Source organism: Helobdella robusta (genome assembly GCF_000326865.2).
Source record: "Helobdella robusta unplaced genomic scaffold HELROscaffold_54, whole genome shotgun sequence".
NCBI classification, from domain to species: domain Eukaryota; kingdom Metazoa; phylum Annelida; class Clitellata; order Rhynchobdellida; family Glossiphoniidae; genus Helobdella; species Helobdella robusta.
In genome coordinates this window covers 993,806-1,010,340 of record NW_008705287.1, presented here as the reverse complement: position 1 = coordinate 1,010,340, position 16,535 = coordinate 993,806, and the positions used below count along the sequence as shown (strand labels likewise).

The following is a 16,535-nucleotide window of genomic DNA, read 5'->3' as shown; positions in this document are numbered from 1 at the left end:
CCAACACACTGTGTCGCCAATCCTCAGGTATACCTTCATCATCAAACATACTGGTAGCAATTCTCATCATAACTTCAATTCCTATCACCCACTCGCTTTAATATGTTCTGCCGCCACTTCCGAAACCCCTGTCGCCTTACCTAGTTTCATTTCTCTGCTTTCCCTACTTCCTCCATCGTCACCTTCTCTATACGTCCGTGTGTGACCGCGGATTCCACATCTCCATCCCACTCATTCTCTTCATTCATCAACCTTTCCATATGAGCTTTCCACACCTGAGCTTTTTCCTCCTCATCTATGCACAACTTGCCAGATCCATCCCAAACACATCCATTCCCTATAACATCTTTCCTATCCCTCATTGACTGCTTTGCTACTTTGAACATTTTCCTCGAACTCACATCAAATTCCATTTCCTTCATTAACCTATCTGATGCTTTCGTCATTGCAGTTGCCACTGCCTGTTTTGCAACCTTCTTAGCCTTCCTATACTCAGACTCCGCTTCCTCCGTCATGTCCCTTCTCCATACCCTAAACCTCTCCTTCTTGACTTTCAAAACCCTTCTTATATCTTCATCCCACCACCACGTCTCACCATGCCTACACTTTCCTTTCGTCCATCCACATACTTTATCTGCCGTAGCCAACACACAGTCCCTGTATCTCTCCCAAACATCTCTATCCTTACCACTCTCCCAATTTTCAGCCACCTTCACTTCAAATGCCTTCCTCACCTCTGCATCCTGCAACTTTCATGTCTTTCTCTTTGCCACAAACTTATCCTTCTTCCTCCTCCCCATTTCTTTTGATGTCACATCCATCACAACCATACTATGCTGCAACATACCAGGTATCGCCTTCACATTCTTCACATACTTCCTATGTTTGGCCCTTACCAATATATAGTCTATCATCGATCTATGTTCCCCTGACCTATAAGTAATCAATCGCGCTGGTTCCCTTGTGAACCAAGTATTCCCCACCACCATGCTATGTGCATCCGCTAACTACAACACTCTACGCCCTTCCTCATTCCGTATACCATATCCCCATCCCCCATGTACACCTTCATATCCGTCTGCATCCGCCCCCACATGACCATTCAAATCACCCAACAACACCACAAACTCATTCAACCCCGCTTGCCCGATCTCGTCAGAAACATCATCATAAAACCTATCCTTCTCCTCTTCCTTCCTACTTTGTTGCGGAGCATATCCTGATATCACCCTCACTATTACTTTTCCAAACACCATCACCACCACAATTACCCCATTGCTTCTCCGCCTCACTTCCAACACCTTCTCCACCAACTCTTCTCTTACCATCACACCAACTCCTCCCGTACCATCATCCCCCTTCCACCACAACTTATATCTTCCACTTTTAGCCCCCACAAACCTTGTACCCTCACCCTTCCATCTGATCTCCTGTAATGCAGCCACGTCAACCATTCTCCTCTGCAGCTCCTCCACCACTTCCAAACTTCTTCCTGTCAACGTGCCTACATTCCAGGTACCAAACCTCCAACCCCTTGGTCTACAAGTAGTCCTTCCATCTATAGTGCCTTGCACCGCCACACTATAGAGTGGGGTGCCAGTAGCCAGACCATCCACAGGGCCTTGCACCACAACCCCATGGACTGGGTCTCCGGAGATTCTTCGCACCCTCTTCTGCCGGATACTGAGGGCCATTGTTTTTTCCGTCATCATAAGTATTATTATTTGGCTAGTTTTTACACAGGACGCCCTTCCTTACGCAACCACAGTTATAAGCGGTGGGCCTAGCCTTTGATGATCCTACATCACTCACAAGGCAGTGAGGGTCAGTTTAATGTCATAACCAGGACGTAAAGCATAGAAGTGGTCCTTAGTGAATTTTCAGAACACTTGTGCCACTTGTTATGGTTGTCGCCATGTCATCTCAGACGTTCGCATCGAAGTGGAAGTAGTTGCCAACCGAGCTAGGACAGCGCCCAGCATTGTCAAAAACTCACGCCAATAAAACAAACATCCGGGCCTCTCTGAGGCAGCTTATAAACACTCACACGGGCACTTCACATTGTCGTTATTAATTTCCACTATGATACTGATCATTATTATCAACAACAAAATCACTGTATGAGATTATTATTCATGAATAAATAATTTTTAAAGGTTAAAAGATTTATTTACACCAATTAAATTATGATATATATATATATATATATATATATATATATATATATATATATATATATATATATATATATAGGACAAAAAATATATATCCATTATTATATCTATAAAAATATATATCATAATTTAACAGTTATAGCATTAATTTTCAAGAATTTAAATAATTAAAATGTAATATTAAAAAATAATTGTTGACAATATGTTATTAATGTTCGCATATATGTTATCCCACACACAGTTATCACGCGCGCATACACACACACACACACACACACAACTGATATATGTGGTTGTGTACATTTCAATTGCTTGCTGTTTCTGCTCCGTACCTCTCCATTCCAAACTGACTGATGAGTTACTTTTAAAATCTGAGGTGAGGTTTGTTCTTGGCCATGTGTCTAAAATAATTAAAAAATTCAATTTTTACATGGAAATATTTAAATTTCAGAAAACTAGCAAAAAGAGCAATTGAAGGAGAAGAAAAAGGCAGTTGCTGAAAGTGAAACCTACTTGTCAAGTACTTCCCAGAAAGTTTTGAGCGTGGCTCGGTCCAGGTGCCTCCTCTGCTTATCAAGACTTAACACTGTCACTGCCCACTTCTGAACATTAGCATCCAGCGGTAACTCCTTCCATTTCAAGTGGAATGCCTTCACTGTTGTAAAGTGAATGTTGCAAGACCGTTGAATATCAAAGGCCATATGATGATCAAGCTCAAGTAATGTCAACATTATTTACTTTTTGAAAATATTTCGACAGGGTTGCCACCCCAGGGCCAGTTCTTGAACTGCCAACTGGGACCCTGCACGAAGACTGCTGCCACTCGATCCCTGCCAGCAATTATTAATTACATCAAATTAAATCAAACAATGGATGCCTGTACTGCGAAAATGAATAACTAATATAATTAAATAATTAATTAATTACTAGATTCTCAGGCCAAAAACTAATAAACAACAGAGTAAGTTGTTGTTATAGATGATTCGTTCATTTCTCAAAATCAGAAAGACAGATATAAAACAAAATCAAATTAGATTAAATCTCTAGATACTGCACAAATGATTTTGAGAGAGACCAATTAAGATTAATGCCTTGTGTGGGGTCCTCTGGACAGTTCAATCAATGAAAAATGAATGCCAGAAACAGCTAATGAAACGTTACAAAAATATGTAAGGAACAAACTAATGAATGAAGTGAAAACAAATAACTGGATGAACAAATGAAAGTGCAAAGCAGATGATGATCAGCTGGGCATACCATTCGTCGGCTGTTAGTTTTGATGGATTGTCGATGACTCTGTGCATGTGTAAAAATTAAATGAAATTAAATGCCAGCATCAAATGTAATCACAGAACCAAATATGATTACGACTCCAATTATGGTTATGACATCAGTTGCATTTATGACAGCAATTATGATTATGACATCCATTGAGAACTTTACACCATTATGGTTATGGCATCCGTCGGCGTATCATCATCAACCTCACCACCGCCACCATCATTCACCTCAGTACCCACCTATAAGGAACGGTCAAGGTCGTTCCAGATTTCTGCCTCTGCAAGAGAACCTCGTTGTCCCTCTTCACCCCCTGACTCTTCTTCTCCTCAACGCTCACGTACCTGTCGTTCGTCATGTCCATTCACACCGCTCATTACGTCAATGCTCATTAAAGCTGAAGCATTTAATCACTGCTATGCAAGGCAACCTCGTGAAACACACATGACAAACAAATGAATGGATTGATTGATGAATGGCAAAAATGGTAGAAGCAGCAGACCTGAGATCCTGAAGGAGATCCTTGACGTTGTACATCGTCATGATGGAGGTCGTGGCAGCCGGGATGATGATGATTGGAGTTTTTGATACTTTCTTTTGATTGGCTGGCGGTCGTGCTTGAGAAATGGGCCTTGCACCCCCGTTGCTCGTCCCATTATTCATCCCGCCAACGTTGTTAGCAACAGTGTTATTAGAGATGTTGGCACCAACAGCTGCATGCTGGGTTCCCAGATTTGTGCTCGTTGCCTCGACAACTTTCCTGGCTGATACACCCTCTGTTACAGATTTCAAGGTCATGCCGTGGAAAGTTTCCATGGTGTCGATTTTGAATCCTTCAGTTTCTTCTTTGTTGCGAAAAAGTTCTTGGTCATATCTGCTGTACGAAGTTGGTTGGATTGCTGGTTTGCTGGGATTGGTTGAGGATGGTTGGCTGCTAACGATGTTGTTGCTGCTGTTGCTGCTTGGCTCAACCTGCTGCTTTATGGCTCCTTCTTCTCTCACTTTTATAGACTGAAGTATGCCAAAGATGTTTTTGGAAAAATCCTGTTTTTGGGATTTTAAATAGTTATTTGTGATTAATTGGAGCATTATTACTGAAAACAACAAACATTACACACCATCCTCAACATTCCAAACCCCATCATCCTCACCAGAGATATCTCTTGAATCATTATCATCAACTCTGTTACTGCTTTCAGCATTATTACACAACACAATCATCATCACAGTCATCATCTACACAATCACACAACATTCATTAAAATTTTTACAGAAACTTACAACACTAGATCATCATCATCATCATCACAATCATCATCATCAACCCACCTTCCCAGAACTTTGTAGAATGCTGGTCCTCGTCCTCCACTGCCTCTCCTTGCTGATGATGTCTCGGGTGACATCCACTCCGACTTCGACGTACGCATGTGATTCGGCATCCAGCATGTCGTCTTTTATTGTTTTACGCTTGCGTGCGATGATCTTCGCCCGGATGGCTGATATCTTCTCGATGGACATCGTCTGACAGATCGTCGAGTCACTGTTGCTGTTGGATCATCAGCATTTTCAATTTAAACATAAAATCACTACATTCTTATACAAACTAATTTTTAAAATGTCACGTGTAACAATGAATTCAAAAAGTTGAAACTTGAAAAATACGAGAAGTGAACGAATGTGAGTAAATAAGTAAAGTGCGTACATGACTTGCGAAGGGATGACTGACTCCTCCCTGGATGGTGAACTCAATTTCATGGCCAGTCTCACTCTGTGTTTCTCCATACTTGCCTCCTGCTCATCAATTCAACAACAATTACTCCAAATCTAACCAGCCAGCCAGCAAAACATTTGAATGACATAGAATAGAAGAAAATGTTTTAAAAAAATTTGCCGCTAGCCTCGATCCTGGGCTTCTTGCTGTCATGGTCGCCGAGTGTTTCTTCAGCACCTCTCTTCACTGTCCAATCATAATTTACAACACTCAGGAGAATCAGCAAAACGATTCAATTTCTTAAAAGTTCATTCATAAGAATAACTTCATAATTCAACAATTAAACGACATTTTAAGTTTGCTCTACTGTACAAGACAAACTCTTTCTTTATTATTTACAGCCAAGCATAATTGAATACGCTTCAATGTAAATGATCTGCCCAGCACATCATATCCACATGTCACCAGGTGGTCACACCCACCAATTCACACAAACACGTCTGACTGACAGTCAACATTTGATGGCATTGTTAAATCCGTGAGAGTTCAGTTGATGTGAAAAAAGGAATAATAATAAAAAAGTAGTGAGACTACGTTTGAAGCAGTTGGTCAATCAAAAATGAAAATATCATAGAAGAGGTTTCAACAGAACCCAAGAAAGGCTAACATACCTAATCCATCAAGCATATCACCTGCAACAGCAACAACAACAGCAACCACAACAAAAACCACAACAACAACAACAACAGCAACCACAACAGCAGCAACAGCAACAATGGTAACGCAACCACAACAACAATGGCAACCACAATAGCAACAGCTACCACAGCAACCACAAGCGCCACAATAGCAACCACAACAACAGGAATCACATCTTACACTGAACAGGTCTCTGGAGAGAAATTTCTAGTGGGGCACTTTTGTCGATGCTGGATAGTGAAGAGACCTCCCCATACAAATATGACAACATGTCCTTCCTATCTGGACGACGAACAACTGACACACTGGCCGCCTGATTGATGTCAGATGTGCAAAACGACTCAATAATAGCAAAAAAAAAACAAAATTATCAGACAACAACATCAACAGTATTTTATATTTATGACAAAGTTTGAATAATTTTAATTGGTTAAAATTTTCATTTCACAAGTCATACACAATAAATAAAAAAATGAGAGAAGTAAGCCAGAAAAAAAAAATTAAAAAATTGTTTCTAACAGCGGCCTGCTTGACGTAGGATGCATGAGGAATGTGTACATTTTTCAAGAGGAAGACAATGCAGTCCAATGTGTAATAATCTTTGGCAATTCCATCTTTCCCTGTCCTGTTGTGGTTAGTTTATTTCTTCTTGTTTTGTTACAAATATTAAAAGATAATGATAAGTTAAATAAATATTTATCATTTACTCTTTTCAACTCAACAGCTTCTTACTGCTTACTCACTTACTCTTACTTACTAATTTTATGTTTTGTGTTTTCTAATCTTACTCTTAACTTTTAAGTTTTAACTTACAATTTAATTAAATTTATTTAAATTATAAATTAAATACATTTAATTTTAATAATACATTTAAATTTTTTGTTAATTTTAATTTAATCAATGCTTTATAAAAAAGCGTTTATGACTTGTTTTTTTTTACCTAAAAAGGCTACTGTAAATTTTTATAATAATTATTTATAGTTTATAGTATGAACTTTATACTGTATTTTTTAAAAACTTGGCTTTCTCTAACAAAAAAAATCAAAAAGTAAATTAGCAAAAATAAAAATCTAGTAATGGTAAAAAAATTGAAAGAACAAAGATGACACCTACCCGTAGATTAGATAATTTGTTTTAGCTGTCTTCGGCCATGCAAAATCTCCAAAAATAATTTGATCGTCCTTCTCTATAATATCATTTATTTTCTTGTCGATTGTATATTGCTTTAAAATGCTCAAAGCATCGGCCATCTTTTAAAGTTTACTTTTAAAAACAACAAACTAGCAAAGGAAATTATGAACTAAGCATAAAACTATGGATATATATCCATGCATAAAACAACAGATACATATATTTAGAATAATCATGAAGAATATATGAAAAAAAGAACGGTAAAAAATAAAAAATTCCAACGGCGTGAAAATAACAAAAAAAATTTTGTGAGTGACAACAATGACAAACTACAAGATAAATGCATATATACTAATACTTAAGATGAAGGACGGAGTTATCTGGAAAAAACATGGTCATGATGCAGCCTACCTCGAATCGAGGATGGTTAATGACAAGACAAGACCTATATACTTATATATTCATATATATATATGTATTATAACAAATATTTTCAATATATTTTTAATCAATTGCGTATATGCTTAAACACACACACACATATATATATATAATGAATATATTTTGCACATATATATGATAATTATACTTTTTATATATTGCCGTAAAAACCTTATACATTTTATTTTATATATATACATATTATATATATATATAAATAAAGAAACACTTCGTAAGCATAGATACAGAAAAGCCCAAACAGAACTTGATATCTTTGTTTTTGTTTTCGTTCCACAGTAAGCCGATAAAAAGTAAAGTGTTTGTTTAAACTTCTCACGGACATGGCTCATCATGCAAAATTTTTTGCAAGAACAGTTCTTGTTAGGAATAATGATGTCGACACCGCTTACAAAGCTCTAGACAAGTAAGATTTTAATTAAATAAAAAAATTTAAATTGCTTTACTTTACTAATTACTTCTTTAAAAAAGACTAACCACTAACGAACCTCAACCACTATTATTGACTGTTGCTAGTATTTATTTATAAAGATAAAATAAACTATTATAAATTGGATGTAAACTATAATATAAAGCTACACTAGCGATTAACAAACCTGACTACTAAATTAATGCTAAGCCACTCAATTCAATTAGAAAACTGGGATACTTTTGCTTAGAATTTCTTAACGGTATATAATTTTTTTTTTTAATAAATACTTTACCTATGATGATGTTTCAGGCTAGGCTATGCAAAATATTTATGAAAAAATAGTATGCCATAAACTGAAGTATAGTCATACATAATAGTGATGCATAATATAAAATACATATTATAATACATTATTATATAATATATATTATAATTATATATTTATTACATAAGAAATAAGATAAGTCATAAACCAAAGCTACACTACAGGCTTTTGGTTATGTTGCCATACTGTAAGAAGGAAAATTAATTGAATAGGTAATAGAAAATAGGCTCGGCAAGACTTAATTTCAAATATTTAATGTTTTTTTTACAATGCAAAAAAAATTTTTCAAAGAATTTTAAGAAATGATAAAGTGCTTGAAAGAGCTCGACGTAACATGTATTATGAGAAACCATACCAACTAAGAAAACGAGTCAGTTTGGAGCGATGCAAAAGAATATACAACTCCGAGATGAAGAGAAAAATTGAATTTGTCATGAAAACTTTCCGGCCATCACCTTGGATTGCCTAATGATTTTTAAGTTATTACTCATCAAATAACATTATTAATTAATAAAATTTTTTAAAGAACAAATAAAAACATCAGAACATTGATTTGTGTTGTTCTCAAGAATATTAAAAAATATTAGATCTTGAACACTCGTCGAAAAATCATGTCTGATATGTGAAAATACACTATGCAAGAAAAATCTTGACTGACAGGAAAATTTTTTATGCTGTAGCCACTTTATATATTCTTTCACCCATTTTAGTCTGAATGTTTAGTTAAGTCACATTTTCATTAATTTGAATTTATTAAAAAAAATTAAAAAAAAATTTACACAAATTATTTTGTTAAAATGAATCAAATGAAATAAATTGATGAAACGTGGTTGTGCACACTCACAAACATGCATAAGTACGTACTTATATTGAAATATGTTATTAAGTGCAGAGTCTGCAGTCTCAACCAAACAAGCAAATAATTAATTACCATCTGTTGATCATTAATGACATGTGAAATAAATTTAGAATAGAAACCCCGCTGACCAATTTCACCAGAGGGCAACGAATCTCGTGAAATATATGCTTTTTTCAACATTATTGATGTTCTTTTACTACATTTGTTTTGTTTCCTTCTAAATTTTCTCCAATCTCAGAAAGATTCCTGACAACATTGGCACCAGCATCTCTATTCTCTTGGGTTGCAGTCTCTTCATCAGTACCCAGAAAGCTGCTGCCAGCTCCATCAGCATTGCTAGCGGCAACATGACTACTCGTTGCATTGATAACTACGTTACTGTTGCCATTGACACCAATTTCAGTATTTCTGCTACTACAAGCATCGATACAGCTACTACTACCACCAGCACTGACATCGCTAAAAACGTTGTTGCTAAGAACATCGTTTTTTGAGTCCTTACTCTGACTTCCACTTCTACCACCATCTAAGCTGACCGGGGAAGGATCATGTGAGGCTGCCGTGGTGGCTACAACAACGCTCATATACTGCTGCATCTGATTGACTGCTGCTGTAAGGAGCGTTTGTATATCTCTCAAGCACTGTATGCGTGCTTCTACATTCCTTCTTTCTTGCCCTTCCATTGCTTGAAGTTCAAAGGCGGTCAATTGAGCCAGGTTTGGAACTTGGAAGGATGGTGTGGAACCAAAGGTAGGTGGAAAACCTGCAAACAAGATGAAGTAAAATGAGTAATTTTAAACTGGATGACTTTTTAAACCCAGTGATTATGATCTTGTCAAAATAGTGTATCTCTCAATCACCACCATTACCAGAAAAAAACTACCAACCAAATGGAAAACTATACGGAGGCATCATGCTGGATGAAGGGTAAAGGAATGAGTGAGGAGAAGGAATGAATGGAAGAGAAAATGGCTGTGGTATGGAACTAATTCCTGGAGCTGATGTGGTGGCTGTGTGAGCAGCTGATGATTGTTGAGATGATGTTGACGATGATGAAAGCGATGATGAAGACGACGATGACTGAGAACTTGAGACAGGCAAAGGATTTGGTTGCAAGCCTTGAGGTGGAAAGAAAACTGGATGGGTTGAAAAAGATGTAAATTAAGTACAACATAAGTTTTGCACACTGATAAACGTATCACAAAAAGACCACATCAAATATAATTAGAAATAAATAACAACTGGGGACAAATCCAGGAAAATTAGGTGGCATCTGTTGTGGTGCTGGCTGCTGTGGTTGAACATTGTCAGCAGCCTGTGGCTGTTGGGCATTGGCTGCTGCCTGTGGAACTGCTGCCTGCTGTCTGTTGTTAGTAGATGCCGGTGTGTTTCTGAAAACATCCATTCTGCAAGTTGGGCAGGTCTGTTGTCTTTGGAACCACGATCTCAGGCAGTTGGAGTGAAAAATGTGGTTGCATGGCAATTTCTTTGCATTACTGTGCATTTCTTCACGACATATTATGCACACATTATCACCAGAAGCCAATTCTTCGGGTGTTGCTGTTGGGTATCTAAATTAAAGGATGTACAACAGAAATGTAAAATAGAATCATAGAAGAAATATTGAAAATAGAAATGGAAAAAGATTATATGAAGATAAGAAAAACACTGGAACATTTGTAGCCGCACTAACAATGTGTTCATGTTATGGATTGCTCTTCTAGACAGAATGACATCGTTCATGGCTTTCTTGAATTCTCTTCCAAATTTATTTTTTAACATTATAATGAATTAAAGAAAAAAAGTTACTGACTGACTTAAATTAGGATATTTATCTAACCATGACTTAATAGTCATAGCTCATTCATATTCATCCATCCACAACCATCCATCAACCTATCCACAAACATCAATTCATCCATCTATCAACCTAAACGTGAGGTACATGGGCCTGACCACAAACAGAGGAAATGTGTGAACCTTCACCATGATGATTAGAAACAGGATGTAAAGAACGACCTTGAGAAAACCTGAAAGTCAAAGTCAATTATTAAATAACTAAAAAGCTTTTTTCTCCTATTGGGCAGTAATTTTAAACGACGTTTGCATCAACGAAAACCTCGTTACTACTTACATGCACACACACGCACACACACACACACACACACACACACACACACACACACACACACACACACACACACATATATATATATATTCAGTTTGTTAATTATTAATGACAAGTTATTAGGCAGGTCTAAAATTATTAGTGAGCAATACAAACAGTTGAAAAGTGACAATTCAAGACACCACAAAGAGGTTGACCCAATATGACGATTGAGGTCAGGAGGAAGCGAATTTCGCAAGAATTGTTTCAATAAAATCTTTCAAGCAATGAAATGAAAGACAGGACCTACCCAGCATAAGTTCAGAATATAAGAGGTACACTGCTTTGTTCTCCCATGGATTCTCATTCTGACGATCGATTGTGTGTAACATGTACTTGATCAGGATGTGTAGTACCATGGTCAACAAAATGGCATACTATGTGTGTGTGTGTGTGAATGCTTAAATAAATATACATATGACATATATTTATATATTAAATAAAAATATGATATTTACTCATCATAGCTGCTATTTTATTGCATTAATTGAAAGAACGGTGCCTTGATTTGGCTTCCATATTAGTAAGCTACTAACAGAGCAATACAAATGGTGATAAAAACAAACAATACAAATGAACGAATTAAATTTTGTGAAATGCTAAGAACCTCAAACCCAAAGACCAGTTGAACAGAGGGACCCTTGATCAAAGTGTTGTGGTATGCATGGTTCGTGAAGTACAGATCAACCATTGTCAGCAATGCCAACAGAGCTGATTAATTTTTTAAAATGTCATAAGCATCAGTAAAATGATTTATAAGAAGAAACGAATGGTGCTCAGCAAACAGTACATACCAATGGCTCTGGCATGGAATAGAACTGATATCACCGGGCTTCTTTCCATCTGGTAATTAAAAAACTTTACCATTTAAATATTACACCTGCATCATATAACAAGGGAAAAATCAGTATTCACGCAACGGTGTAATTTAATCTAATTCACAATCTAGAAACTGTTCATCTTGAACGTAATTCAATGTTTTCATGTTTAAATCTCAGTGCATCTCAACATTCAATGCTGCATTGACAAGTTAGTCATCCTGGTAGCTTTTTCAACGTTATCATCAATTTTCAAAAATGGGCAATAAAAACAATTCGCAGCAGACGAGTCGTGTTGTTCCAAACAGTTTTTGAACCCGTGTGAATTAAATTAAATGAGGATAATTATAAAACTGACAATTAGAAAATGTATATATAAACGAAATAAATATCAAAGAAGCTAAAATGCTAAAACAAATTTTGAGTGACTCAAATAAAATACAACAGAATAAAATCATCATGGACAAAATCTTGGTTAATTTTTATAGATTAAAAAGTAGCAAGCAATTTAATTAAAAAAAACAATTGTTTATATTTTACAATAATATGAAAACAGATGAAAACACAGACCAAAATTAAAAATCTTTACAGTGTGAAACTTCATTTTTATTTTCATTCACGTTTTCAATAACACATTAATAAGCTTGATGAATGAGTAATTCAGAAAAACAAGTAACAATTTTAATACTAAAACGATTATAATATAATAATTGTTAAACCGTGATGAGCATTGTTAACATTATTTTAAAGGTTTCTTAAGCTCAGCCTCTACTGCTACTCACCACTGTGTCACAGCAACTTTTGAAAAGTTGTGAGCTTCAAAAAATAACCAGGTAATCTAATTTTGAATAATGTATTAAACACAAAATCTTAAATCATATTTGCCATGCCTGAGTTGCGGAATACCAGAATATCCATGCATGGAGATATAGTATGGCCGTACATTGCATTGTACAATATGGCAAAATAGGGACATTAAAAAAATAACAAGTTAATCATACAAAAATCATAGATGTCAAAAGCTAACAGGCTGGGAAATATGTTACTCTGATCGCCTGTTCAACTTATTTAAATTTATAAAAATTTTGAAAAGAAAGTTATTTGTAGCTGGTTAGCGTAAGGTTAGGTTATCGGTTATATAGAAGTCGTATGCATAGATACAAATTTTTAAAGTTTTCTTAGCAATTTTTTATTATTTTAAAATTAGTTGTTATGCTATTTATTAACAGCACTTAAATGTTTGAAAATAATTTATTGAAGCGAAAAATTAATTAAATAGCATCTACCACAAACAAAAAGCAGTCAATGGTAACGTGGCATGGCACTTTAATGATCTATCTAAGTGAAATGTTCCATCAATGCACGAGTACCTCAAACAAACATCAAATAATCTCATGTGTTTATACACTGAATGGACTTATGTTAATTATCCTATGCTTCATGAAACATTTTATAAAAATATGTTGTTGATAATTTGTCACATCCACACCATGTTATGATTTTACAAAAACTGTTCTATAAAATCCAAAACTGAAATAAACTAGGCATCATCCAAAATATTAATTCATCACAATTCATTGCAATGATCATTGCAAAGACTATGACTGAATTCTTATTGGTTAATTAACATAACCTTAAAATTTGACAACTTTTAAAAGTTTAAATGTCTCAAACAGAAATTTTAAAGGAATTCTAAAAATAAATCTTACTTTAGCACACCTTTTTTGGAAATCTTTTCAAATAGTAAAAGGCACATCAATGGTTATAGTAAATATTTTAATAAAGTTAATATTTGACAATTGCTATATGAAATGATATTTACAAAATTAAAACCAACTAACATAATCAACTCTGTCTTCAGCCAGCCAATGGAAACACTTAACAAATAATAACATTGTGAAAAGTGCCACAAATCTTGGACTGAAGTCATCACGAAAAACTGTGAATGCTAAGCATGTTTCAGTGACTGCATACCATGACCTCTCAATCAAGTGCTGAAATCAAGTTTTAATTTATATTAATGAATTTTCTAAACTGCTAATAAAAAAAATATATACACACACACACACATATATATATATATATTAATTTATTTACTTTATATATTAATACAATTTAATTAAAAACCTCCATCTCAGCTGGCCTAAGTTGACCAAAAAAGACTTTTCTCATAAATTTTCCCAAGAAGACAACCAGTACTAAAGCTTGGGCATATAAAATCTGTTTGGCAAATTTTAAATTTCTTATCAGTTAATTAATATTAATAAATATTAAAAATTAAACAATAAGAACAAGAACAAAGTTGTTAAAATAGGAACTTAATAGTTTGAAATAATAACGAAATGATGACACTGACTAGGTTTCTGTAAAAGTGTAAGAAAATAGAAGAGTAAGAACTCACGGCCATACTTGGACTTGACTTGGTGATGTAGACGACGGATGGATAGAATTGCTTCTTTTGATTGAATGCATTAAATATGACACCTGCCGTCAACACAGCACTCAAAAAACCAACCAACATCTCTTTCATTATCCTCTCTTTTTCAGTTTTTTGGCAGAACAAAAAATAAAGCAAAAATAAATAAACAGATGAAGAAAGTTTTTTTTGTGAGTTATGCTATGACTTTTTCTTTGTCTTTTTTTACTTTTTTTTTTTAGTTTAAGTTTAAGACTATTCACTATTCTTTTACTAAATTTTAAAGTACTAATGAATCTTGATTTTTTTAAAAATATGGATCTTCTATTCTTTACCGGGCGTTAATTGACTCTAACTTCTAACCTAACTTTAAAAAAATTCCACCAAATCAAAACAAACTAGTCAAAATTCAAAAATGAAGATGAAAAAGATTGAAACTTGAGGAAAGAAATGAACAAACCAAGAGAGACCAAATGAACAACCGATATTTCCACAGAACGAAACAAAAATAACTATCGTCTACAATCTACAATTATCTATATGACAACATCGACGTCGACCTCATACGAATATGTAACTATATATATAATATATGCCTGTGTGTTTGAAATGGATAAACTAAAAAGAAACACGTTTCCATTAATTAAAGATTCTAAATAGTTCAACTATACTTTTTCGTGATTGTGCATTGCAAATACTTCTATTAATTGGTATTTGGATGTTTTATATCTGGAACAGATTCTATTCAAATTATTAACATTGAAGTGATGTAATAATGAATAAAATAAAGTGAACTGAAATGGGGTGAAATAGGGCGTTTGATCTTAACGTTGATCCGGAATCAATTACGTCATTACACTGTATTTTTACGCTGTAAACGGTACACTTAAAACTTCAGGAGTCCCCCTGCATCAACTATAGTGGATGCGTGACGTCATTGCTTCTCTTGCTTCCCGTTAGAGCATACAATGAGAGAAATACGATAGGACGATTCCAGTTTAAGATTCCTAGGTTTAGTTTTTTTTAATACGATTGGGATTGCATATCTGTTCTTTAACTTTTCAATAATATTCTACTAAAGCATGTCATATTTACGAACAACTTAATTTATACTTCTATCAATTTCAAATAATTATTTAAAATTAATTTTACATACATTTCATTTTGGCAGCCGCCATCAGGTTCTATTGATTACCACTACAACAACTGGATAGAAAATTTTGATGAAATACTACAAGCAAGAAAGCAAATAAATTAATTAAATTAAAATTATACGCAAGCAGTTGTACAATAAACGTGGAATTTTACATTTCACTCATGCATCAGCCAACCACCTAATCAATTAATCACCCAACCAACAAACTAACCCATCAATTTCTAGTTTCCGGTGAAGTTATCAAACAGATGGGTCTTGAGATCAGCTTTGTTGAAATTCATAAAAACTAGAGAAGTAGATAGAAAAGAAATGAAAAAAGTTTCCGTGAAAAAAATTTAACAACGAAGTGTCTTGCAGGAATTAAGAAAAATTATAGATTGGATTGAAAAAAACTAAGTATGGCAATAGGAATCATCATCAGCAAATAAGTAGTAGTTCTAGAGGTACCACATAAAAAAGATTAATTTTTTTAAGCAATCATCAGCAAATAAGTAGTAGTTCTAGAGGTAGCACATAAAAAAGATTAATTTTTTTAAGAACTACATAAAAAATGAACATGAAAATAAGAGAAGATCAAGATATAGATGAGAATTGGCAACATTGAAGTAATGACAAAAACTTAATGACAAATCTAGGGAAAGTAAGAAAGATGCGGAGTATCCGGTATGCATTTTCCATAAAATAAAATTCCCGATTTCACGAGAGCAAACTGAATAAAGGATTCACGTCCTTGCGGTGGAATGCATTAGTTCTTTTGGTTCTCTTTAATTTAACAGGGGCGTCAACCGATGTGGCTGATAGTTTTTGCAAATTCCGTGAAATAATGAAAAATGTTCCTCTGTGCTTTTAAATTATATAAAACTGGCAAACATTTTTTGGTTGGTCTTTTAAGGCATTTTGTTAAATTATTCGATAAAATTTTATTTAGAA

General features: G+C 34.6%; 4 protein-coding genes across 4 annotated transcripts; 1 reads left to right on the top strand and 3 right to left on the bottom strand.

Moving 5' to 3' along the window:
* Nucleotides 1–1,007: 1,007 nt before the first annotated feature.
* HELRODRAFT_179495 (hypothetical protein) lies at nucleotides 1,008–1,694 on the bottom strand (the record flags this gene model as incomplete). The annotated part of the gene is made up of 1 exon (XM_009028324.1): nucleotides 1,008–1,694. One exon carries the CDS (start codon nucleotides 1,692–1,694, stop codon nucleotides 1,008–1,010), a length of 687 nt encoding a protein of 228 aa, XP_009026572.1.
* A 419-nt stretch (nucleotides 1,695–2,113) lies between these two features.
* On the bottom strand, nucleotides 2,114–7,123 carry HELRODRAFT_102643 (hypothetical protein). Its single transcript, XM_009028323.1, has 12 exons — nucleotides 6,976–7,123; nucleotides 6,382–6,487; nucleotides 6,043–6,175; nucleotides 5,351–5,409; nucleotides 5,155–5,243; nucleotides 4,782–4,998; nucleotides 3,955–4,496; nucleotides 3,695–3,796; nucleotides 3,432–3,470; nucleotides 2,913–3,004; nucleotides 2,688–2,829; nucleotides 2,114–2,575 (listed from the first exon to the last, which is right to left on the bottom strand). The coding sequence occupies exons 1-12, from the start codon at nucleotides 7,110–7,112 to the stop codon at nucleotides 2,539–2,541; spliced, it is 1,695 nt and encodes a 564-aa protein (XP_009026571.1). The 5' UTR covers nucleotides 7,113–7,123; the 3' UTR covers nucleotides 2,114–2,538.
* A 652-nt stretch (nucleotides 7,124–7,775) lies between these two features.
* HELRODRAFT_86902 (hypothetical protein) lies at nucleotides 7,776–8,658 on the top strand (the record flags this gene model as incomplete). Its single annotated transcript, XM_009028237.1, has 2 exons — nucleotides 7,776–7,858; nucleotides 8,481–8,658. The coding sequence occupies 2 exons, from the start codon at nucleotides 7,776–7,778 to the stop codon at nucleotides 8,656–8,658; spliced, it is 261 nt and encodes an 86-aa protein (XP_009026485.1).
* Nucleotides 8,430–15,008, bottom strand: HELRODRAFT_102639 (hypothetical protein). Its single transcript, XM_009028322.1, has 13 exons — nucleotides 14,689–15,008; nucleotides 14,435–14,662; nucleotides 14,161–14,253; nucleotides 13,875–14,027; nucleotides 12,010–12,073; nucleotides 11,823–11,926; nucleotides 11,466–11,592; nucleotides 10,979–11,078; nucleotides 10,742–10,807; nucleotides 10,291–10,619; nucleotides 9,936–10,184; nucleotides 9,481–9,811; nucleotides 8,430–9,459 (listed from the first exon to the last, which is right to left on the bottom strand). Exons 2-13 carry the CDS (start codon nucleotides 14,561–14,563, stop codon nucleotides 9,228–9,230), a joined length of 1,977 nt encoding a protein of 658 aa, XP_009026570.1. The 5' UTR covers nucleotides 14,564–14,662; nucleotides 14,689–15,008; the 3' UTR covers nucleotides 8,430–9,227.
* Between the last annotated feature and the right edge of the window lie 1,527 nt (nucleotides 15,009–16,535).